Source organism: Corticium candelabrum, chromosome 7 (assembly GCF_963422355.1).
Source record: "Corticium candelabrum chromosome 7, ooCorCand1.1, whole genome shotgun sequence".
Lineage (NCBI taxonomy): Eukaryota > Metazoa > Porifera > Homoscleromorpha > Homosclerophorida > Plakinidae > Corticium > Corticium candelabrum.
This window is the reverse complement of record NC_085091.1, coordinates 438664-463795: the sequence shown is the minus strand read 5'-3', so window position 1 is coordinate 463795 and position 25132 is coordinate 438664. Positions and strand designations below refer to the sequence as shown.

At 42.8% G+C, this 25132-nt stretch overlaps 4 protein-coding genes and 1 long non-coding RNA gene across 7 annotated transcripts in view; 2 read left to right on the top strand and 3 right to left on the bottom strand.

Annotated features, from left to right (window-relative positions):
• Positions 1-68: 68 nt before the first annotated feature.
• LOC134182748 (uncharacterized) lies at positions 69-945 on the bottom strand. The gene has a single exon (XM_062650189.1). It carries the CDS (start codon positions 826-828, stop codon positions 148-150), a length of 681 nt encoding a protein of 226 aa, XP_062506173.1. The 5' UTR covers positions 829-945; the 3' UTR covers positions 69-147.
• Positions 946-9123: 8178 nt separating this feature from the next.
• Positions 9124-11866, bottom strand: LOC134182317 (uncharacterized). Of its 2 annotated transcripts, none has more exons than XR_009970314.1 (4): positions 11363-11866; positions 10205-10394; positions 9615-9648; positions 9124-9562 (listed from the first exon to the last, which is right to left on the bottom strand). It is a non-coding gene; the product is annotated as an uncharacterized LOC134182317 (long non-coding RNA). The 2 variants fall into 2 exon arrangements; XR_009970313.1 differs by having other exon boundaries at positions 9629-9648.
• Positions 11867-18755: 6889 nt separating this feature from the next.
• Positions 18756-19837, top strand: LOC134182377 (uncharacterized). Its single transcript, XM_062649774.1, has 3 exons — positions 18756-18914; positions 19154-19261; positions 19406-19837. Exons 1-3 carry the CDS (start codon positions 18756-18758, stop codon positions 19835-19837), a joined length of 699 nt encoding a protein of 232 aa, XP_062505758.1.
• Positions 19838-23768: 3931 nt separating this feature from the next.
• LOC134182032 (uncharacterized) overlaps positions 23769-25132 on the top strand; it is a 1369-nt gene continuing 5 nt past the window's right edge. The window contains exons 1-3 of one of the 2 annotated variants that reach the window (XM_062649352.1): positions 23769-24195; positions 24296-24652; positions 24722-25132. In XM_062649352.1, coding sequence (XP_062505336.1) covers positions 23889-24195; positions 24296-24642 — 654 coding nt within the window. In that variant the 5' untranslated portion in view covers positions 23769-23888 and the 3' untranslated portion in view covers positions 24643-24652; positions 24722-25132. Of the gene's footprint in view, positions 24196-24295 lie in introns of both variants that reach the window. The other variant, XM_062649351.1, reaches the window with a different exon arrangement.
• The window catches only part of LOC134182031 (uncharacterized), a 3057-nt gene continuing 2887 nt past the window's right edge, over positions 24963-25132 (bottom strand). The window contains exon 7 of the mRNA XM_062649350.1: positions 24963-25132. This exon is cut by the window's right edge and continues 169 nt beyond it. Coding sequence (XP_062505334.1) covers positions 24963-25132 — 170 coding nt within the window.

The window sequence follows — 25132 nt, the reverse complement described above, 5'->3', positions numbered from 1 at the left end:
ATGATATATTTTTGTCGCATCTAAAAAGGTACGGTTCCCTCTTGGGGCAAACGTAAAAACAACTAAGACATAAGACGTACAGCTAACAGACTACAAAATATACCAGCTACAACAGACAGCACAAGCTACAATATATCTACATCATTCCTACATGCAATTTTTTTTATCTACAGCTAATATAAATAGACCGCTCACCAGATAATTACCCGACTGTCCTGCTCTACGTGAATATTTCAGCCTTGTGCCCTTAGCTCTCGTCATAGCTTCTTTGAAATCATCCTTCAGCCTATCATGAATGGATTCATATTTCCTCATCCCAAGCCCGCGTCTGACGCCTTTTCGAAATGCTTGATTAATCGTGTATGATACATCAGATCTATCATAATCCCAAAGATGAGAACCAAATGCCAGTACCGGAAAAAGCTTCATGTCCACGATTTTTAACCATACTTTGTCAGATCTACATACACCACCGATTTGTCCCAGAACCGCATTCACCACTCCAAAGAATTTTCTAATTCTGACCTCCACCATATGTCGAGGTTGTAGAAATGAATCCATACTCACGCCTAAATGCGATATGTTTGATTTGAATGGAAGAATGCACCCATCGAGTGCCAACTGGGGATCAAAAAATGAGAACCTCCGATTCCTGACGAACAAAGTTACAAAGCTCTTCTTGCTGTTGAATAGTAATCCCTTCTCGGTTGCAAATGACGTACATATGTCAAGCATCCTCTGTGCCCCATTCACAGTAGGGGAAATCAAAGGTACATCATCAGCATAAAGCCAGGCAGCCAACAAATGCAGGACCCACCCTAGCAGCATATCCACGATTCTTTAGCCTTATCAGTAAATCCGCAATATAAATATTAAAGAAGGACGGAGAAAGAACACTTCCTTGTCGGACACCGTTACCAACAGTAAACTTCTCCGACAGTTGGGTTTTCCACTTGACATGCATAGGCTGCTTCTCATACCACACCGACAACAGCCTTACAAAGTACACTGGCACTCCCATTTCCAATAACGTGACAAAGAGATTGTAGTACGGCACTCTATCATAGGTTTTAGATAGGTCCAGAGCACATACGAAAACCTTATCATTTCCCCTCTTCAGGTAATAGTCAACCGCACTTCTAAGCACAAATGAGCAATCTGCACAACTGTGTTTACGCTTGCAACCGAATTGTTGCTCTTTAGTTACTGACAAGCTCTCTGTCCGATCCAACAGAGCTAACTCTAATACCTTAGATATCACCGAAGATATAGTAATGCCTCGATAGTTATTCACATCCGTAATATCTCCACCTCTATCTTTGATGATAGGAACTATGACTGACGAAAGGAACTGATGTGGAACAAACGAGTGTCTGAAAAAACATTGTGAAAGCGATACTCAGGTAAGAGGCAAGCACTTAATTGATATGCTCTGGTTGGATATCATCTAAACCTGCCGCCTTTTGCATCTTAATTAAGATGCCGTACAGCCTTTACAACCTCAGCAACTTTGATATCAACACACCACCATGGAAGATTGGGTCCACCCATTTGCTTTCGTATCATCGTTTCAACCTTCATTCGCTCTTCGATTCTCCTCTGAGAAGGCTTACTGTTAACCACAGCAGCAAAACGTTCTCTCCAACGACACAGAATGTCCCTATCAGAACAGGCTTGACCAATCCTTGTAGATGCTCCCGCTGAGTTTGGCCTTATTCCTCTCTTCAGTCTACCCCAGAAGTGGTCATGATGATCCATGTTCAGGTATCTACTTAGATATTCGCCAAAAATCTTCTTTCCTCTTTCTTCCAACTCTTGAGCTTAGTTGTAGACTGCTTACGAGACTTCAACATCGACCCATACAAAAGCCCATGTCGTGGCTTACCAACTGCCATCCAGGTAGAATAGTCTTTACTTGAGGCTCGTTTTGTAACTGCCTGTACTGTAACTACCTGTACTAGTCATTTTGCGCGGTAACAGCTAATCATGACGTCATGCATACTGTGTCCAGACGTACGTACGTACGTACTTCTCGCCCTCCGCCCACGCGCGAACGTCTGGCCACGCGAGACTACCCTAACCAGACTACCCTAACCAGAGCCACATCTAGAGTGAATTGTTCGGTTGGGGCACATCCCGGATATATTGGACTTGCACGTGCACGGTGGATAATTCACGTGCACGCATGGTCCACGTTCGCGTGAATTATGATTAAGTGTGTTGCTAGGCTAACAGGTCGTATGACTTGCGCTTTCTCTGCGAGCAGTTATCGCAGTGGGCGAGCCGCAGTGGTTATTGAAAAGAGAGCCCAGAGCCCCAATACGGGGATTGTTAGTTGCTACATGCCGTGTTCTTTGCAGAAATCGACTTTCTCGAGAAACAGTTAACAGTTGGCTCCAGGAAAATTTTTACGTGATGCAGTGATCATCATACAAAATGGCAACGGTTTGTACATTTTGTTAATTAATATTGATTAATTAATTAATTTGAATAAAGTATGAATTAAAATTAAAGCACATAAATTTAAGTATTTATGTTAGTATTTTGTTTAGGATTTAATTTATAAAGTTTGATGTTTAATTTCAATCTAAATGTGAGCTAGTAAATTTATAGTAAATTTATAAATATTACCAGTACCTGTACAGTAGAAGGCAATAGTATCACTGTGGTCACAATGACATTAATTTATGATTGGTTGATATTTACAGGTGGTAGTCTACATGCATTTTAAGAATTTGCTACAGACCATACAAGATAAATGAGGCTACACAATACTTTTCATTGGATAGAAGCAACATTGATAAATGATTGCCAGTACTGTACATAAATCCACAAATTTTTGTATGCTCTTATTTTGTATATTTTGTACATTTCTGCCTTTCAACACTGTCTCTTCTAGCCCAAATGGCGTAAGAATAACATACTGCTGAACTACAAGCAGTTTGTAAAAGATTGGTCAGATTGTTCTTATTATTAGATGGTGACACATTAGTTGTATGAAGCAAGGACAGAAAGGAGTTTCATGACAGTTATGCAATTAAAGTGTGTCAAAGCCTACATCGTACGGTAAGCTGCATGTTCTATACATACTTACATGCATGCAAGCATACATGCATACATACATGCCCTGTGTGCGCATGTGTGTGTGTGTGTGTGTGTGTGTGTGTGTGTGTGTGTGTGTGTGTGTGTGTGTGTGTGTGTGTGTGTGTGTGTGTGTGTGTGTGTGTGTGTGTGTGTGTGTGTCTTGTATTGTATTGTATTTTGTTGCATGTTGTCAAGTGTACATGTATTCGTACCGTTGCCAGGATTATTTTTAGAGCGTATAGGGCCAATACACATAGCAACGGGGATGCAATACACCTAGCAACACCTGTGTATTGTAATGGTACGGGGACTTTTCATTGTTCTCTGTTCCTCCCTTGGGGAGTTGACACGTCAATCAATCAAGAGCACACGTCACTTCACAGGTCGATTACATCTGAGTACAGTCACATACATAAACCCCAAAGTGAAAGATCATTCATATTCGGTGCCTTATACCTCGATATGTTTGTTAATAAAATGTGGCAAGAGAGAGGTAGCATGCAAGAGAGGCAACTTGCAACAAAACACTTAGAACATGGCAGGATCGCCAGTACCACAATGTTCTTCTCGACTACTCGGGCTTCCCTCAACAATTGGTCTCGGCTCATTATTCTCAGGAAGCCCTTGAGTCTCAGGGAATATTTGTGATACCGTCTCACCGGCCATGTTCTAACTCATATATATTGTATTGTATTGTTGTGTGTGAATTTGTTTCTGTGTTTGTGTCCGTCTATCTGTTTGTGTGCATGCAAGGAAGCGTTCACTAGTTGGGCATTACTGACTCTCAGTTCATGTTAGAACGTACCAGCATCAATTACAGACAAGTCACTGCCACTGAGTTCAAATATAGATTGACTTTTCATTTTTAATCCAACTTGAGTTTACACATTGGCTTTGATATGGTTGCTAGCACTTACATTAGTGTGTTTGTGATCTGCTAACACGTTTATTGTCACAATTGACATAATTCTTACTGACATTTAGACAGTGTGCTTAACAACGTGAAAGGTGACATAGCCTTCATAAAACCAACAGTCGAAGTCAACTAAGTCACATTTCCAACAACTACGAACTATAGTATCAGACAGCATTTTGTGTATTTTGTTTAATACTTCTTGCAAGGCTATGTCCTCTCTTTGGTCTGTGTAATCGCTTTGGCATTATATGCCTATCAGCAGAGATAGCATTTCCTGAGCTGGGTCTAAACAGTGTCGGCTGGCCTGCAGTTACCAAAGTGGAACCTGATCTCCTCATTGGTTGTCTTCTGCTAATAGCTGTTGACTGCACTCGGATCTTTTTCCTATGTTTTGTTAGTCCTGAATTGGCTCCAAACAGGTGCAAAGCAGACAAGAGTTGCTGTTGGGTATGAGGATAGGATTTTTTGCCTCGTATTTTCCAATAGTTCGAGTAAAATGTTTGTACAGCAGCATGCAAACCACCAGCACCAGGCATGTTTTCAGACGAACCATTCTGAAGGTCTTGCATAACACGGTATAGCTGGTTTTTAACTTGAGAGTGCTTGCTTTCTTCTTCACTAGTTGGTTGAATGTAATTGAGAGCTTTTCTAGTATTGCATGGAGAAGAATCTGGACACTCATGAGATACAGTGTTAGTGGACTGAGTTGTGTCTTGGATCATGGGTATTTCATCCTCCCAAATTTGTTTGATATCTTCATCAGCCCAGTTTACTTGAAGAGAAAGTGAGCTCAGATGCTCTTCATCAGCCTTTTGATGGACGCTACTGTAAAAGCTAATGTCCTGACACTGCTTTCCCATGGCAATAGCTGCAAAAATTTGGCGTCCTTTGGGAGAACATGTGGGAATGTTGTTTACTGTATAGCATTTGTATTTTTCTGCAGCTGCAAGTTGGTGTTTGCAAGGCTGACCATTGTAGCCAACAGGGCACGAGCACTCTCCTAGTTTAAGATCAACTGTCCACCTAACATCACTGCTTGACTGACTGTGGACAATAAATACGTCTGGATCATCAGTGGATGTAATTTCATCAAAGGGAATGGTAACAGCTTTCACCCCAGCAACTGTATATCTGAGGAACACAAAATGGTCCAGCCTGTTGCTAGAAACAGATAAAAGTCTCCGTCGGTAGTACAACTCTAGAATATTTGTAACTACTCGAAACATTTCAATGGTGTTTCAAGCTTTAGCTCTTTGAAATAGAATGTCTTTTGTAATTCTAATGCTTGCTTCAGCATAGTTTTTGTATAATTACCTCGAGTTGGAAAGTTCTTTCGTAGACACAAAGCCCACTCTGTTTTTCTGGTCCAGTAATCTTCAATTCTCTTTTTGTATTGCAACAATTGACATTGCTCAATTTCAACTTTGATGTTATTTAAGGCTTCTCCTGAATTGGCATAAACTAGACGTTTTGTGAGCAGCATGCATGAAACTCTGTCCTTGCTTGAAACTAAAGATTTGCTACTCCATAGCCATCGCCACATACTCTGCAAGAAATGGAATACACAACGGTGCAGTTGTGCTTGTGGCCATGTCAACTTTAGTGCTTTTCTCTCGCTGGCACAGTCGTCTGTAAGAAAAGTCAATGGTCCAACTGCTTTGCCTCTGCCAAAGAAAGCACAGTCAGGCATGATATTGCTGAGTGCCATGAATGCAGAGACGAGGGTTTCAGTATCTTCTCTCGATGTCATTACGGCTCCTAGAGGTATTGCTCCAGCTGAAGTGCTACAGCTGAGGATGAAAACGGCAGTGTTAAGGTTGTCGAGACTAGCAGTTGAATCGCAATAAACTAGTTCACCACTTTGCTGTGCCATGTGGTGGGCTCTGGCCATTATTGGTGTCACAATTGCTAGGATAAATGGGATATTAGCAGATGGTCTTTTCATCTTAGCTGTAGGTGGTTGTAGACTCTGATCATGCAGTTCTTTCTTGTTGGCATCTAATTTTCTGACAGCAGACCGGTATCTTTGTATAAAAGCTTTGCCTCCATCATTGGCATGTACTTTGTTGTACTCTGACACTTCGAGTGTCAGTCGGCTAAACATTTCTTCGCCATTCTCTGGGCCAATGTGGTTTTCCCTCCACTTTCTAAACAGACGTTGAATGTCTTGGCAGTTTGGGTTAACTGACCTGTCTGCAAGAATGTGTTCTAAAGTTGGAACATCATGTTTGAGTTGCAACTGCTTTGTATATTCATGCCTAGAGGCAGCTGCTGAATTTCCTGTCTCGAACAGTGTTAAGTATTCTTGCTTGACAGCATCAGCAACAGGTCTAAAACTCAATACATGACCGCTGTCAACAGGATGATTATAAACGTAGTGCAGGTCAACAAGACATCGATGGTTTGGATGACTTGAAATTTTCTGGTTGTCAATGGGGTAGAGACGTATGAGTGTGCTGGGACAGTTTGTCTTCTTGTCTCTAGTAGATTTTTTTGGAAAATCTTTTGTTCTGCAGTTACTTTGTTTTGAGAGTTGCAACACTGTTGGTCTTTTCCGCTTATGGTGACAGTGTCGGATAGTCTTGAAGAGGATTTTGGTACCAGATATGTGGCTGCCTCTTGTGATACAATAGTTTGTCTTGGAGAGTTTTGAAAGTCTTCTATCCATTTCACTGCACCACTCTGATTGTGTACATTCGTCCATGCCCTCAAAGTAAAACTGTGCTTTTCAGCACCTAGAAATGACTCTGGGGTGTGTTTGACATAATTTTCAATAACGTATTCATAGTCTACCGGAATGATATGAGCTGGCAGAGCCTCTTTGTCACTGATATGGTTTGCCGGTCTGTTTGCAATGTTTCCATTGTTTGTCTCAATTGTTGGATTCGGCTTAGCTTCTTCATCTACAACAGTGGAGTTAGTGGACACAGTACTTTTGCCTCTCTGTTTGAACTGTTGGTACTGTTCATTTGATTGCCGTAGAATCACCATCACTCAGACTGGTCGCCTCAACATGAGTAGTAGCTGTACTTTGGTTGGCTATAGTTGGGAATGACATGTAACTTGTGCTTGAACATGCTACTTTGGTGGTCTGTTTCAAAGTAAGGCTAAGTCTGTAACTTCTAATTTGTCTGCTCGGTGTAGTGTGTAGGAGAGAGTTGCTACCTTCAAATACAGACTTGTCTACGATGTTTTGAATATTCATTTTATCACTGAGTAGCCAGACTCCTAAGACATTTCTCAGGTAGTGTGCATAAGCACTCGGGTGAGAATACAAACTGAGCTTTGGCCTTGCCTTATGGAAGCACAATTGTGGAGAACAAATATACTGCCAAATATCACTTGGACAAACGCTGCAACAGCTGCAAATGTGAAGGCAATAACACCACACAGTGAAGAGTATGTCTGCACTGGAAAATTCAAGCACTGCCTTGAGCATACGTGCTTTCCATTGGCATCAAACAATGGCCTGTGCATGGGTGCTACGTGTTGAAAAATCCCAATTCGTTGATCTAGAGCACTGTCAAGGTGGGTAAATGCTTCCATTGTTTCCACCAATAAATTAGTGGGAACAGGGTAGCCCAAGGGATCCCCGTAATAGGAAGTTTTTGCAGTCACATCAGGAGCAAGTACAGTCCAGTGATTTCCACTCATGAGTTTATTTGATGCAACAGCAGTTTGTGTGACTGCGTCGATTTGTACGTTCACTATGAGGAAAATCAGTCGAAGGGTGTTTCTTCCGTGAAGAGCTGACATTATGGATTCTCTCAACCTGGATTTGTGAAACTCTGACAGGACAAGGCAAAGGCAGTCTTGTGAAGACCGATTGAAAAGGTTGGCCAGACTCTCAAGCACTTCGTCTGTCAACCATCTACTGCATGCCAACTAGTTTGGACAGCTGGTGGCTGGTTAGATCACCACATGCTGTTGCAGATGCTGGCTTATTTGATAAGACTTCTTTGAATGTATGTATTAAGTTAGGATTTGTGCCTACTTTTGCATTGTTGTATAGAAGAAAATCATAGGAAGAAAGACCAGATCGAGACCTAATATTGAGACTATTTCTGAATTTGTAATAAACCGGTGCAAAAACCAAGGTACAAATGTTTCGTATATGCACAATCACTCAATCACTGTTATTTTTAACTGCTTTTGTTTTCACTTTTTAGGGGACTGGGATGCAACAAGCATTATCTCAGGTGCAGGCAAGACACGCAGGCAAGACACGCAGGCAAGACATGCAGGCAAGACATAAGACCAATTACAAATGTTAGCCATTGTTGTTAACAATAAGACTGTAGAGCTTCTGCGTAAGTGTTTGCCATTCTGTATTTGTAAGTATTTCTTGTGATTGGTTGAAGAAAAACCCAATGCATCATGAACCCACTCTCATAATGGGGCAACTTTCTTCTCCTTGATGTCTGATTATTCAACTCAGGGGTGTACCTGGCACATTTAATGGGTCGGTTCTAAGAATCTTTCTGTGCTCTAATGGACCTCCCAGTCAGTTCAACATGCTCTGTTTTAATGAATCTATTTATTAATTACCAAGTCTATTGGAAGACATTGGTAAATATGAATAGTATAAATGTAATGCTGATGTATACATTGCACAGTACGCACCAAGGAGTCCTGGAGTCTAAATCTGCTTACATCGATCTAGCTACATCTGGAACTTGGGACCCTGGCTAGCACTTCAGCAGTTACAGCTTCTACATCTGGTGTAAATATTGCATGCAGAGTGGTCGTGTACAGAGGTACGAGCAGACCTCCATTTGATGTCAGTCAGTTCATTTTGACTCCCCCCTGAACCCCATAGGTACATGCCTGCAACTGCTGTTCTATTCATTAGTTCACGTGTTGCTAGTGGGAGATATTTGCTTACCATAACACATGACATTACCCCATTGCAGAGTGGAAAATATATTTCAGGTTTGAACACCTGTAACCTCTCTTACTGAGAACAGCATCTATTTTCATAATTTACAAACAATGCCTAGGAGTACCTGTTGAAGTTTCTGTTGTACAGCTATCATGTAGATGATGACATAGACTCTAAGAGTATCAGGTTTTGACACACAAATGTACCTACGTGTATGTACTGTAAACCCCCCCCTCCCCCCACCAATCATTTCCTCAACCATACAGAAACGGATGCAATGTTCTAAGAGTAGCAGACTATATGTACTTTTAAAACTTGGTAAACAATAAATTAAACAGGTATAACACTATCCCAGTTTCTATGACTAATAGTCAGTACCTGAAATGCAATTTCTTTGGCTTCACGCTTTGCTGCAAACTCATGAATCCCGTGATTGTCGTAAATTCCAGAAAGGAAGCCTGCAGCGTAGGTGTCGTCTTGATTTGTCTGGTGACGACTCAGTAGTTCTCGAAGTTGGCTAGATAGGTTTCTACAAGCTGACTCGCTAGGCATCATCATGCTTGTGTGTGGAAAACTGAACTGGGTCGTTACAGGAACGTTGACGATCATTCCTCTTCTGTATTGACATTTGGGAAGTCAAATGCAGCACAGTCTCGTCTGTTCAGAAGATTAATGGTTCTCTATGCAAGTGTACAATATTAATTCATGAACAGAAGCAATTCAAAGCTGTACCTATTGATGCCTACCTCCCTTTTGCAGAACGAATCTAAAACACGAGGCAGTTTTGAAGTCATACTACAACAGACGCTGACTGTCCAATGCGAAACTCTGTCGCGAACACAGATGTTCACGCTATTTGTGCACAAGTACTACAATGCACGTGTCTACTGTGCACATGTAATATAGATCCGGGGGTTTGACATCCGGGATGTGCCTTAACCTTGCCCAGAAAATCACACACACACACACACACACACACACACACACACACACACACACACACACACACACACACACACACACACACACACACACACACACACACACACACACACACACACACACACACACACACACACACACACACACACACACACACACACACACACACACACACACACACACACACACACACACACACACACACACACACACACACACACACACACACACACACACACACACACACACACACACACACACACACACACACACACACACACACATGCACGCACACGCACGCACACAGTGTATGCATGTATGTATGTATCTAAGCACGTATGTGTGTACAGTATGTATGGAAGACTTGATAAACAGCTTACCATACGATGTAGGCTTTAATTAACACACTTGAAATTGCATCAAGAGGAGGTACGTCATGAGACTCCTTTCCGTCTCTGGAGCTCGTTTCATCGTCTAATGTTTCACCATCCAATAAGAAGAATCTGACCAATCTTTTACAAACTGCTTGTAGATCAGCAATTTGTTATTCTTACACCATTTGGGCTAGAACTATAAGAAGAGACAGGTAGTGTTAATTAAATGGCACAAGTTACTGTATGCATATTTCACACTGTGCTCCATTGCTACAACTACAAGCATTTCCTGCATATGCCGACTAGAAGAGTTCAGGACCACATTGTCAATAGTACTGGAAATTTCGATCATCAGGGGTTTCCAACTGTCGCCATGTCACCAAATTTGGTGACAGAGCCAACTATCTGGCAACAAGCTTACGTGACTCGGAAAGATATTGGTAACAGAGACATTAGTCGTCATTTCTTTAACAACTTGAAATTGGAAAGCTTGAATGGTCACGTAAATATGAAAGCATCCGAGTTACTTGTATTGGCACAAATAACTGATCGTTTGGCAAAATAAAAATTACAGTCGGACGCCCCTGTTTCATGCAAACATTTAAAGATTTGGCAAGAAACAGTATTCATATGCATTTTAATATTGAACAACTTTAATTAAACAGTGCTTGTTACGTTGACAGGAAGCTTAGTTAGCTGCTACTGTTTGTGTTTATGTTTGTAACAGTGATATGAGTGTGTACTGTAACAGTATAACAATGGCAGATGCTACCACAGTACACTTATTGTCAAAGATACAGCACATTTGTACTATAGATATCAACAATTGGTTTTGGTTAATGTTCATAATACTGGTACGTACAGCATGTTCCTAAAATTTCAGAACATTTGTGAAATGTACAAAATCCCTATCCAATCAAAAGAATTGTGTAGCCTCGTTTATCTTGTTTGGTCCGTAACAAATATTTAAATTAAAATTAAACATCAAACTATATAAATTAAATTCTAAACAATTAGTTAATTTAATACCAGTTGAAATCACATTTAGGGTTCAGTTTAAAAACAAAATACTAACATAAATACCTAAATTTGTGTGCTTAAATTTAATCCATACTTTATTCTAATTAATTAATTAATATTAATTAATTAACAAAATGTACAAACCTTTGCCGTTTTGTATGATGATCACTGCATCACGTAAAAATCTTTTCTGGAGCAAACAGTTTCTCGAGAAAGTCGATTTCTGCAAAGAACACGGCGTGTAGCAACCACCATTCCCCGTATTAATAATAATAATATATTTCGCTTCGTACCAACAGGTACAGCCTCTCACGAATGAGAGAAATATACATACAAGCACACACATACACATAGACACTTCAAAAACAAACAGACACCTAAGTATATAACATAGAACGTAATTCCTTCAGCGAGATGGCAAAACACTAGTATGCACATCTACAAAGGGCAACTTATCTCTATAAACTCTCCACGATAGTCCTCTAACTAGGTCGTTTCTAGAGTCTAGTGACCGTATTGGGGCTCCGGGCTCTCTTTTCAATAACCGCTGCGGCTCACCCACTGCGATAACTGCTCGCAGAGAAAGCGCAAGTCATACGACTTGTTAGCCTAGCAACACACTTAAATCATCATTCACGCGAGCGTGGACCATGCGTGCACGTGAATTATCCACCGTGCACGTGCAAGTCCAATATATCCGGGATTTGACATCCGGGATGTGCCCCAACCGAGCCCCCAAAAAAGTTCGCTCGTAGCCAGCAGTATGTAGGCGGGAAGGGTCTGGCTACACGAGACTATGGTGTGATACCGAGTACTCTAAATTTGCTATACAATCAATACATTAGTTTGGCTACGCGAGACTATCAGTACATTTTGCATAAACAAAATTGGATATCAAAAGTAGACTCGTACCCAGCCCTCTCCTCGTGCGCACTCCACGAGTCTATATCAAAGGACAGCAATACAACCATGCAAGCTGTTAGCATGCATCTCCGCTGTACACTGATCCAGACCATGTGGGTTATGTGAGCTAGTGCAGTAAACCAACACTCACAGAGCCTGTCAACGTTACTTGGTTACTTTTGCTCTGGCATCATGGAAACAGTACGACGAGCATCCAGTAGCATCTTCGGCAGCAACAGAAATGCGCCATTGTTCGATCAAACCAACTAAAACAAAACTCTCTACACTTCGCCTAAATCACTCACTTGCAATTCACTGACACGTCACAGTCTTGTGTGTAATTCCCTTCTCTCTGATTGTTATACTCCTATTGCCATAATGGCAGATGGAAAAATGTATGATGAGAAAATTTAATGAACCAAGAGTGTTTGATCAGATGGTAATAACAACAGTGAGACAGTTTGATGAATACTAGAGTCTAAATTACAAGTACAGCACATGTACAGTGTGTTTGCCTGCACAAGCTAAACAACTACCGGTATTTTTGTATAATTGCTGCACCCTCTATCTCATTGTCGATGTTGTCAGAAGTACATATACGCTCATATGCAAGTTCCATAATTCTTTACTCTGACTCATCAGCTGCCAACTTCCATTTGACTTCAATTCTGGAACAGACTTTGATAAATTATGCTGATCATTCAGTTTGTCTCCAATTGTAGCACGTTTATACCAACCTTCTACATGTTAATTGCTGCTTGGGTAGTCGATTTCCATTTCGATACCATTTTCGTTGTTGGTGACTGTCACAATAATGTTTGTCGCTGGCAATTTGGTTTTTGGATCTATTAGATCAATTTTCTGGGAGCTACTTGAGTATGTTTCCCTCTTGAAAAAATTGCCTTCTTTCAGATCAGAGTTCCAAGCCATGTGGATAAATGAGCCAATTTTGAAACTGTGCGCGGTCATGCAGCTCTATTAGTGTCTGCTGAACAAGAGGTTTATCATTCTTTTCTGCTTGAACTATGACCGACTTGATTCCTTCATATTCATTCCGTACAGTAACATAGGTAGAGAATGGATTTGTTGTCGGACCTGTGCATCTCTTAGTCTGGATCCTTCGTGTAAACGGGACATTCTGATACTGTACCATACTTAAACTACAATTTGCATGGAAACTACACTCAACCTTTTCTCAATATTGGAGCATCACTCTTGATGTGTTTTGTGACAATCAGCTCCTCACCATTGTTTGCACTAATTGCTTGAGATGTCTCAATGGCATTATCATCATGAAACACCGACGCTGTGTACTCTGTGTCAAAAGCAACGGGAAAGGATTTTCTTGTTCCAGTTTGAACATTTAGTGTATGCCACACAAGCACATCAGCGTTGGGTTTCGAGTTTGGTGACTCGTGATAGAAGATGAAATGTTCGACTTCTCCACCACTTGCGTTGTTTACGACTGTCAAGTCAATTGATATAGCCATCTATGCTTCTCTCAGTATGTAGTGACCATTAGTATCACACAAAACACTCGTTTCTGCAGCGGCAGTCTTGAGTCCAGCAACCTCTTACAGTTCTGAGAAGTAATAAAAGCTACAGAACACCTACAAACGTAGGCAATCACTTCTAATTGCTGAGCAATCTTGAGCCATCCGCTTTAGCTTCCAAGCGGCGGTCAGTTACGACGCACTTACTTGTACACAATTACTGGTATCATAGTTGTCTCCTTTATCAACATTTGGTTAGTCTATTCTGATACATATATTTGTACTAACAGCTTGCATCTCTAGCTAATATGGTATGTTGGGGACGAAATTCTGTATTGTACACACGCAAGTGCTCGTATCTGTTTCTGTTTTGGAAAGCTGTACGACTAAAGTACATCGCTTTGATCAAATGTATACCTGTCAGCCATTGCCATGCATTCTCTAGACTTTCCGAGTATACACGAACATACGCTATCCAGTCTTGTGCTTCCATTGGAGTGTAGTGGTTTGATAATAACCGAATATGGCAAACTCAACGTATTATATATTCACATGCAATGTTCAAGAGTAGATCTAGACTGGCATTAACAGCTAGCTTATTTAAAATCAAATTGAAAACTATTTCTTAAGTTTATAACTCTACTTCAAACATTAAGGAGCAAACCTGCACTTGCATTCTAAGCCACAGTTCAAGTTCTCAAGTCTTCATTCTTCATATATGTTATTCATATACCAGCTCGTGCATATACAAATCAAGTCTCTGATTCAAGCAGCAGCCACCTTTGTTCAAAATGCTCGTCGATTTCATGTTTATGTGTATATGCTGCCACAAATCATTTCATTAGTTTGAAACTATCAGTTCTACTTCTTACAATGTCCAGTCACATGGTCAGCTTAGGTACAAGTCAAAGTATTATAAATAGCTGCTTGGTTAGTTGATTGTGACTTCAATAGCATTTCCCTTGTTGCTGACTGTCACGACAATGTTGTCTCTAGCAAGTGGGTAATTGAGTCTATCAGATTGATTTTCTTAGAGCTATTTGACTATGCACCACTTTTGAAAGTATCACCCTGTTTCAGCTCACTAGTGTTCCAAGCAATGGAGATGAATGAGCCAATTTGAAATTGTACATGGGCATTCAGCACTATCATTGTCTGCTGAATGAAAGGTTTAGCATATTCCTTTTCGCTTGAATCAAAACTTGCTTGTTTCCTTCATATTCATTCTCTACAGTGACATAGTTGGGCGATCCGTCTGGTGAGTCTGTCTTCAAATCTATGAATAGAATAAAAACCTATATTTCTGATAGTATAGCATATTATACACTACAATCTATCACTCAACCTAGCATTGGAGCGTCACTATCTCGACGTCTTTTTTCACAATCAGGAAGTCACCATGTTTTGCAAGAATTGCTTTAGATGTCTCCGTACTGTCGCCTCCGTGTGTCACTGTCGCTGTATACTCTGTGTCTAGAGCAACAGAAAGTTTTCCTTTTCCTCCAGCTTGAATATTTAGTGTGCGCCACACAATCACGTCGACGTTGGGTTCTAGATTGACAGGCTCTTGAAAGAAGATGAAATGAATGGCATCCACACCAATCAGCTCTATCTTGTTTAGTATTGTCACGATGCTAGATGTAGTCATTTCTCGGTTAGTAAGAAACAAGATTCGAAAACGAACTAGGACTAGAGAGCCCGGATGTGGTAACATGCAAATTACCGTTATCTCCGTGCTCCATAATAGACCTTTTCTGCGGGCGTGACACTAACAATGTCATACCAGTAATTGTGTACATGTTCCTGCGTCATCACTGACCACAGCTTGGAAGCTAAAGCAGATGGCTCAAGATTGCTCAGCAATTAGAAGTGATTGCCTACGTTTGTAGGTGTTCTGTAACTTTTACTAGTTGTACGGTATTCGTAGGCGCCTTGCGTTCGTGAGTAACACGTCCAACGGAGTTTTCAGACCGTCTGCCGAGTCCTAGCTAGATTTGTTGAAACCCTGTTATGGAAGTAAACATGCAAACTTCCTGGTAGTTTAGATTACGTCAATAGGTCTGGTATAGGTAGTCGTCGTTTTGCGATCGTGATTGTGGTGTATTGTGTGTACTAATTAGTTAGAGGCGAAGCTATGATGACATGTATAAGATAGCCATAGGGCAATTGCATTGTTAGAGTCTGTGTTCCGCGTTCAGAGTAGTAACTAAGTAGTTCCGTGTGTCTATAGCAATAGAGCGTCAGTCTTCCATAGTGTATAGAATCAGTGCGTGAGTGTAAGTACAAATACAGTACAATTGGAGACGAGGATGGCCACAGGAAGACATGGTAAGCTGGGAGAATTTAATGCAGGAGTTGATGACGTAGAAGATTACAAAGAGCGTTTAGTCCTGTACTGTGCTGCAAATGGGTTGGAGGACGCAGACAAGCAGAAAGCAGTCTTCTTGACTTGCGTCGGTACTGCGACATACACGCTCTTGAAGAATCTGGTGAGGCCAGAGAAGCCACAAGACAAGTCACTGGATGAGCTGTTTGCGCTGTTGAAGAGCCATTTTGAGCCACGTATCGTTGTGATCGCGAAGAGATTCCATTTTTATCAGCGTCTTCAGAGAGAAGGTGAGACGATCGCGAATTATATGGCTGAACTACGCAGGCTATCGAAGCACTGCGATTTCGGAGACTACCTGGATACAGCGCTCAGGGATCAACTGGTGTGCGGATTAGATCACGACGCTGTGCAGAGAAAGATCCTTGTCGAATCAGAGCCGACCTTGACGAAGGCAGTCCACATTGCACAAGCCGCTGAAACTGCGAGAGCATTCTTTACGGGGGAATACCATAAGGCGACCACCTGCAAAGCAAGTCGAAACGGCGTTTAGCGTACAACGTGACACAGCAGGTGGCGCTTACAAGGCAAGGCAATTAGACAGCAGAGAATGCTATAGATGTGGGGGGCGTGGACATCACCCCAGTACATACAAATTCAAGTCTCAGAAGTGTCATTTCTGCAGGGGACATGTATGAGTATGCCGCAAACGATCTCAACAAGATGAGCTCAAGAAGGGCACCGCAGCCGTACGTACCAGAGCGAAAGGCAAGCCACAACCCACTCATCAAATTGAGGAAGATACTGTCAGTGTGGTGTTTGCTCAATCTGGAAAGGGCGGAGTCAAGATCACACTGGAAGTAGCCGGCAATCAGATACCAATGGAGGTGGCCACAGGAGCCACAGTGACGGTAGTACCCATCAGTGTATATGAGCAGTATCTGTCCCATGTCCAGCTACATGCAAGTACGGTGTCATTGAAGACGTACAGCGGTGGAAGCCTCAAGGTGAAAGGAGAGGCAACGGTACCAGTGAGATACGTTGAGCAGCATGCTACTGCTAAAATTATAGTAGTGGATGTACGGGGTAAACCAACCATTCTGGGGAGGAACTGATTAAGTAAGATCCGGCTCGATTGGGGATCTCTGTTTAGTGTTGAGGCACGCCAAATGTTTGACTCCAAGGAGAAGTTTCTAAGATTATTTGGTCCCGGCGTGGGTACCGTACAAGGGCATGAGGCAAGAATTACACTGACAGCGGAGGCTAACCCGAGATTCCACAGGCCTCGACCGGTGCTGTACGCTCTACAAGAAAAGGTCAATCAGGAACTAGATCGCATGCAACGCGAGGGAGTGATACGACCAGTAGAGAAGAGTGACTGGGCAACTCCAGTAGTTGTAATTCGGTACAGTGAGACTGTTTGGAGACTACACGGTCACGATAAACCCATATTTAGATATGGGAGGTTTTCTAATGGCGAACCCCAGGATTTGTTGGCAACCTGAAACAGGATCTGAAACAGGCGTACCCGCGGATGTGTGTTGCCCCTGATAGCCAACATTATTTGACGATTAATACGAACAAGAGTTTATTCACGTTTAATCGGAAGCCTTTCGGAATATGTTCAACGCCTGGAATTTTGCAGCAAACTATGGACAACCTCTTGTCAGGAATTCCTGGTGTCATCTGCTATTTGGACGACATATTAGTAGTTGGCAAAAATGAAGAACAACATGAGCAGAGGTTGTTAACAGTGCTGAGACGATTGGATAAGACTGGTATGAGACTGAAACACGAAAAATGGGAATTCAATCAGCCGCAAGTGCAATACCTGGGTCATATTATCAGTGAGCAAGGCATCTCGCCCTCGGAGACTAAGGTCCAGGCGATTAGAGATGCGCCGGTACCGACAAACGTGACAGAGCTCAAGGCTTTCCTGGGCTTACTCGATTACTACGGGCGGTTTTTGCCAAATTTATCAGCGACCTTGCATTCCTTGTATGCGTTATTAGGCAACAATCGACCGTGGAAGTGGGGATCTAAGGAAAGAGATGCATTCCAAAAAGGGAAACAGAAGCTTCTGGGGGAATCAAAATTTTTGACACGTTACGACCTGCAAAGGCCAGTGAGTCTGAGTTGTAATGCATCACCTTATGGGGTAAGTGCCTGTCTGACACACGTAATGCCAGATGGCGAGGAGAGACCGATAGCCTTTGCATCCAGAACACTGTCGACAACGGAGAAGAAGTATGTCCAACTGGAAAAAGAGGCATTAGCATTGGTATACGAAGTGAAACAATTTTACAAGTACCTAGTGGGCAGAGAATTTACGTTGTTTACAGACCATCGACCCCTTCTAAAGATCTTGGGACGATATGAAGGCGTCCCAACTTTGGCAGTAACCCGGTTACAACGACGGGCTCTGCTTCTCAGTGCATACAACTACAAGCTGGAGTTCAAGTCAGGAGTAGACAACAAGGAAGCAGATTTGTTGACTAGATTTCCTATACCTATGCAAGTGCTTGACTCAAATGAGGAGATTTACCACGTGGACTACTGCGATCAGTTGCCAGTGACGGCAACCGAAATAGCCAGAGAAACCTAGAGAGATCCGATACTGAGAAAGGCTTATGAATATACCAGAAGTGGATGGAGAACTTCAGGGGATCCGCGTTTAGAGCCTTACGCCAGACGATCCACAGAGTTGTCAATCGATAATGGATGCCTACTCTGGGGGAGTAGAGTAATTATACCAAGGGCATTACGTACGGTGGTGGCAGAAGAAATTCATGATGAGCACCTTGGAGTAGTCAGGATGAAGGCTTTAGCGAGGAGCTTCATCTGGTGGCCCAATCTTGACAGAGATTTGGAAGACTTAGCTAAGAGATGTGAGAGATGTCAGAGTCAAAAAGGAAGGCCAGCACGAGTCTTACCATCTTACCCATGGATCTACCCAGCGATGCCTTGGGAGAAGGTACATGCTGACGTCGCGAAACTTTCCGGAAGACAGTAATTGCTGATGATCGATGCTTTCTCGAAGTGGCCAGAAGTACACGAGTTGGGCACTCATGTCACCACAGAGCAGACCATAAATGCGATGAGACGGACCTTCAGTTATCACGGCTTACCTCGGAGGTTGTGACGGATAACGGGCCCCAATTTAGGTCACATGAATTTTAGATGTTCATGAAAGCCAATGACATTCGACATTAGTTATCACCTCCTTATCATCCATCATCCAATGGACAGGCTGAAAGACTGGTCCAAGAGCTCAAGAAAAGTTTGAAGAGTCGGCCAACCGGGAGATTCATCAGTCGTCAGGTATCATCATTCTTACTGCGGTATCGAACGACACCAAACACGACAACAGGGAAGGCTTCGGCGGAGCCGATGTTGAAGAGAGAATTGCGAACTAGACTAACTCTTTTACGACCTGAAACAGAAAACTAGATCCGAGATCTGCAGACTGATCAATATGAAGATGCTACTTTTCGAGCGAGAGACCTCGAACCAGGATCGACTGTAAGTGTCTGGAACCCGAGACAGGACAGTAGAGGGAAGTGCTTAGGTGGTACTATAGTTCCGAAACTGGGTCCTACAAACTACTTGGTCAATGTCGGAGGAAGTACTGGATATGTACATGTGGACCAACTAAGATCCAGAGATGAGAGGAGTATGCCACAAGTTGCAGAGACAGAAGGAACAGCAATTTCAGTGGCCCTGGATCAAGGCACACAGCGAGATAAAGCAGCAGTTGAAAAGAACACAACAGCTGAACTAGGTGAATCGAGCCAGGAGACACCAATGACGGCAACAGCCGAGTTATCACCCGGAGCAGAAAGAAGATATCCGGCGAGATCCAACAGGAGACCTCCTGCTAGATACAGACAAGACTAAGGAGGGAGGACTGTGGTCTATTGTGTGCACTAATTAGTTAGAGGTGGAGTTATGATAACATGTATAAGATAGCCGTAGGGCAATTGCATTGTTAGAGTCTGTCTTCCGCGTTCAGAGTAGTTCCGTGTGTCTATAGCAATAGAGCGTCAGTCTTCCGTGGTGTATAGAATCAGTGCGTGAGTGTCAGTACAAATACAGTACAGTGATCAAGACAATTGAAATGTACAGTCTATGTATGCACTCAGTTCCGTTGTAACAACAGTGGTATGGTATTTACTGACACGGAAATTGATATCGGCAAACATTGACTATCAACAGTGTTAGATGCAGCACATTGTAGTAAAGGATTGATCATACTGTATAGTACGGGACGTGTGAATAGTCCACTTCATAGCGCCGCAGTTGACACACACGTTTGTCATAGAGCCAATACAACACGGAAGTGGAAAAGAGACAGGTCGCCTTTAGAGGTAGAGATTATAGCAGAAAGTATCTAAAAATGCGTTTGATGGTTGGAGAGGCAGAGGGGGTGTAGCCAGGTCACGTACAGTTTGTATAGAGAACCGTTTACTGTCACTACTTAGCCGTGGTGTAAGTGCTTTTACCGTTTAGTAGCAGCCAGACAGAATTCTCATTCATAGTTAGATCCCGTTCAATTGCCGTTTCCAAAATCCCGTTGATTGGATTAGCGATTGGTTGAAACCATTTCGATTGGACGTTGCTGCCGTTGCGAGGAACAGGTGTATCGAACTTGGCATCTATTCGACACGTGTCCAGTTTCAAAAAATCCCGTTGATTGGATTATTGATCCCGTTGAAGCCATTTCCACGGTCCCGTTGCGGAGAAAAGATGTATCGATACTGGCATCTATAATTTCGATGTGAATCCGGTAACGTGCAAGTCACGTGCAATACTTACCCGGATAAGTCGTTCCCCGCATATAACGAATGCCGACTCTCGCCATTTCGACAGTCCCGTTGAACGTCGTCTGTTCGAAGACGTTGCTGGCGTTTCGGGGAACAGGTGCATCAAACACAGCAGTTCTTCGACGGCCGTATCTAACGCGAAGTCACGACTCGTACCGACTCTCGTCATTTCGACAGTCCCGTTGAACGTCGTCTCTCCGAAGACGTTGCTGGCGTTTCGGAGAACAGGTGCATCAAACGCGGCAGCTCTTCGACCCTCGTAGACTGGCAAACGACTGTAGGCCTATTTTTCAAGACCCGGATATCAGCAAATATATTTTCCGTTTCCCAGCGTCGCCCGCAATAAACGACATGCTCCGCGCGCACCGTCTGACGTCGGGAACGGGCAGTCTAAATTCGGTGGAGATACGATGCGCCGTTCCGGAGATATTCGCGCGCGAGCGGAAGCGAGTACGATCGGCGGGAAATGGCGTCGTCGTGGGAGAAGTCAGAAAGACGACCACAGTTTCACTTTTGACCCGAATGAATTCGGCGTGCGCGAGCCAAGTTCGGCCGAGATCGGACTCGCCGTCTTTGAGAAACGCTCGTACGGACGGACACACAGACAGTCAGACACCTCTTCTTTATATATATAGATAACTGCTGATAGCAATGCCCGTCGCTATTGGCTCTCTACTAATGGCAATGTAACTGAGTAGTCAATTGCTTTTACCGTCTAATATCACATTTCGTTAGCGTGTGAGCTACACCTGCATGTCGTCTTCTCCTTTGTCTTCCGTTTTGTACTTGGAGGAATAGGCAGCGCATGCAAAACAACTTCTAGTAGCTTAGGGTGTCGTATGTTGCATGCATTGAACGAGTAGACCATCTACAAAGCGTGGTATTTGCACTCAACGTAGGGCGACGTGCAGAGCTATGATTTGCGTACATTGCGGTCGACCTTTGGTTGGCTTCTGTGGTAAACTTTGAGTCTAACGCTCTTAGAACGAGAAACAGACAACGAGAAGAGCTGGAAAGAGTCGACCTGTTGTTTGTAGACTTGGATGGCGCGTGTCGAGACTACACGCACTTGCGTCAGAACGAAATTACATTAACAAAGAGCCAATAGCGACGTGCATCCCTATCGAGAATGCACAAACATTGAGCGGCACTCTGATTGGAGGATAGAGAGTAGGCAGTTTGTTTGAGTGGCGAGTATCTTCAGCCGGCCTTTCTCCGCCGCAGGGGAGTGACCGGCTGGACACTCGAGCCTATCTGAGATGGGGATGCTGGAAAATGCGTAGTTTGAGACGAATGGTCGCGTCGGATTGCTTTGGCGGCTAAAATTAACCTAAAATTAGATTGCTACGCGAATGTGTCTTCGCGGAAGTGCCGAGTATGCGGGTGTGACGTGAACTGGTCTGTGCTGTACTCACGGTCTGTGACGGTAGCGTCGGCTACGGCGTCTGCAGAGGCATGTAATGTGGGAAGAGAAAATGCAAGATGTGCCGGCTGCAGTTTAGGATAGTAGAGTCTAGGCTATAGTATGCGTGTGTCTACATTTTGTCTGTGTAGACAGTAACTGGAGCGACGCCAACCAAGAAGTGTCAACGAATCGACATGCTACAACGGCTAGCCGGCCCGTCCAGTCAGCTGACGCTGTTAGCTTAACCGCCAGTTTAATGAATTAATTACGTTGAAACTTAGATTTACACAACGGTTCTGTTACAATGAATGCGCTGCAATAATTGTGCTGCATGCAAACAAACCCACAGCCCGCCAACCCACGCTTCCGCCTGCCTAGATGGATGTCTGTAATGCGGCGATCGACACGACGCCGGTCTCCGATCGTCGTGAAACGCGACAGCCCTGCCCAGTCGAGTTTAGCCGTCCAAGACGAACGGTTGAGTCGGATCTCGGCCAGAAACGAGACTTTGGCGTTCTGAAATGAGATGAGCGGAGTTTGTTTGCTCAATCAATTAACCAAGTATGCGGATGTGACGTGCGCTCTCCAGCCACTGTACGCCATCCTCTAATTCCCAGAAGTGCAAGATGCGCCGGCTCACCGGGCCGCTTTTGCGTGCGTGCATGCGTCTGTGTGTCACGGAAGGTGCGTATTCTTTGCAGAAGTGGCGTACAACAATAGATTGCCACCGCCCAGATTGCCACCGCTCATAGGGCGGGTAGTACTAGTATATATATATATATATATATATATATATATATATATATATATATATATATATATATATATATATCGATTTTATTTATTAAAAAAAAAAAAAAAAAAAAAATATATATATATATATATATATAATATATAAAGCTCAAATTGTCTGTGTGTGTGTGTGTGTGTGTGTGTGTGTGTGTGTGTGTGTGTGTGTTCGCGTTTGGCGGCCACGTCTTTTGTCCGTTTGCAACCGAAATCGGCACGCACACTCGGCACGCACAGGGGAAGGTTTGAGTAGAAGAATTAAAATATTATGCACCGGGTCCCCTCTCAAGGGGTCGACGCTCGCTTAAAATTTCTCGATGACGCAAACGCTACACATTCCAGTTTATTCGAACACACGCCCACACCAGTCCTGTGTAGACTGTATGCATCGTCGTCCTTCGCAAAGCTTCGAGCAATCGAATATCTATTGCTGACGAAACTTACTGCTGGAGCGCTTTCGTTTCTCTCCAAATTCTGATTGCATTTGCACCGAATCCTACCTACATGTATTCTGCAGCAAGCGCTACACGGAGAGTGTGTCGATTTCGATCGAAACAAGCGCGAAGAGCAAGATTCAAATTTATTCAGTATATCCGGGACCTCGCAACAAAGATTGCACGTGACGTGTCCACAGACCTATCTTTACACTACAGTATCTTGCCCGTACGAAGGACGGGCCATGTATACTAGTATATATATATATATATATATATATATATATATATATATATATATATATATATATACCAAAAGCTCGATGAAGACCCATGTAGGACCACGCCCATTTCTGTTGTGCGACCCGGATTAGAAGCCTCGCTACGCTCGGCAATTACTTCTCAGAACTGTAAGAGGTTGCTGGACTCAAGACTGCCGCTGCAGAAACGACTTTTTGTTTGATACTAAGGGTCACTACATACTGAGAGAAGCATAGATGGCTACATCAATTGACTTAAGCTTGACAGTCGTAAACAACGTAAGTGGTGGAGAAGTGGAACATTTCATCTTCTATCACGAGTCACCAAACTCGAAACCCAACGCTGATGTGCTTGTGTGGCATACATTAAATGTTCAAACTGGAACAAGAAAATCCTTTCCTGTTGCTTTTGACACAGAGTACACAGCGTCGGTGTTTCATGATGATGATGCCATTGAGACATCCCAATCAATTAGTGCAAACAATGGTGAGGAGCTGATTGTCACGAAACACGTCAAGAGTGATGCTCCAATATTGAGAAAAGGTTGAGTGTAGTTTCCATGCAAATTGTAGTTTAATTATGGTACTGTACAGTATCAGAATGTCTTTGCACTTACTGTGACTTTTCTGTCATCACAATCCAGGTCTGACAACAAACCCATTCGCTACCTATGTTACTGTACGGAATGAATATGAAGGAATCAAGTCGGTCATAGTTCAAGCAGAAAAGAATGATAAACCTCTTGTTCAGCAGACACTAATAGAGCTGCATGACTGCGCACAGTTTCAAATTGGCTCATTTATCCACATGGCTTGGAACTCTGATCTGAAAGAAGGCAATTTTTTCAAGAGGGAAACATACTCAAGTAGCTCCCAGAAAATTGATCTAATAGATCCAAAAACCAAATTGCCAGCGACAAACATTATTGTGACTGTCACCAACAATGAAAATGGTATCGAAATGGAAATCGACTACCCAAGCAGCAATTAACATGTAGAAGGTTGGTATAAACGTGCTACAATTGGAGACAAACTGAATGATCAGCATAATTTATCAAAGTCTGTTCCAGAATTGAAGTCAAATGGAAGTTGGCAGTTGATGAGTCAGAGTAAAGAATTATGGAACTTGCATATGAGCGTATATGTACTTCTGACAACATCGACAATGAGATAGAGGGTGCAGCAATTATATAAAAAATACCGGTAGTTGTTTAGTTTGTGCAGGCAAACACACTGTACAGGTACTGTCCTTGTAATTTAGACTCTAGTTTTAGTCATCAAACTGTCTCACTGTTGTTATTACTGTTGTTATTACTGTCTACCAAACATTCTTGGTACATTTTCATCATACATTTTTCCATCTGCTAAGGTAAATGTATTGTTTCCCATATTTATAAATAGGAGTTTGGTATTGTTGCCCGCACCTGCACCAATACCTGAGCAAAGCTGCTGCAGGTACAAGGTACATGTCAGGCATTGTA

Bases quoted from the DNA above. Each gene is read 5' to 3' on its own strand.
- LOC134182748 (XM_062650189.1), bottom strand. From the start codon at position 828: ATGCTGCTAGGGTGGGTCCTGCATTTGTTGGCTGCCTGGCTTTATGCT.
- LOC134182377 (XM_062649774.1), top strand. From the start codon at position 18,756: ATGAAGGCTTTAGCGAGGAGCTTCATCTGGTGGCCCAATCTTGACAGA. The intron at 18,915-19,153 runs GTACATGCTGAC...ATTCGACATTAG, and splicing joins CAGCGATGCCTTGGGAGAAG to TTATCACCTCCTTATCATCC. The intron at 19,262-19,405 runs GTATCATCATTC...CGAGATCTGCAG, and splicing joins GGAGATTCATCAGTCGTCAG to ACTGATCAATATGAAGATGC.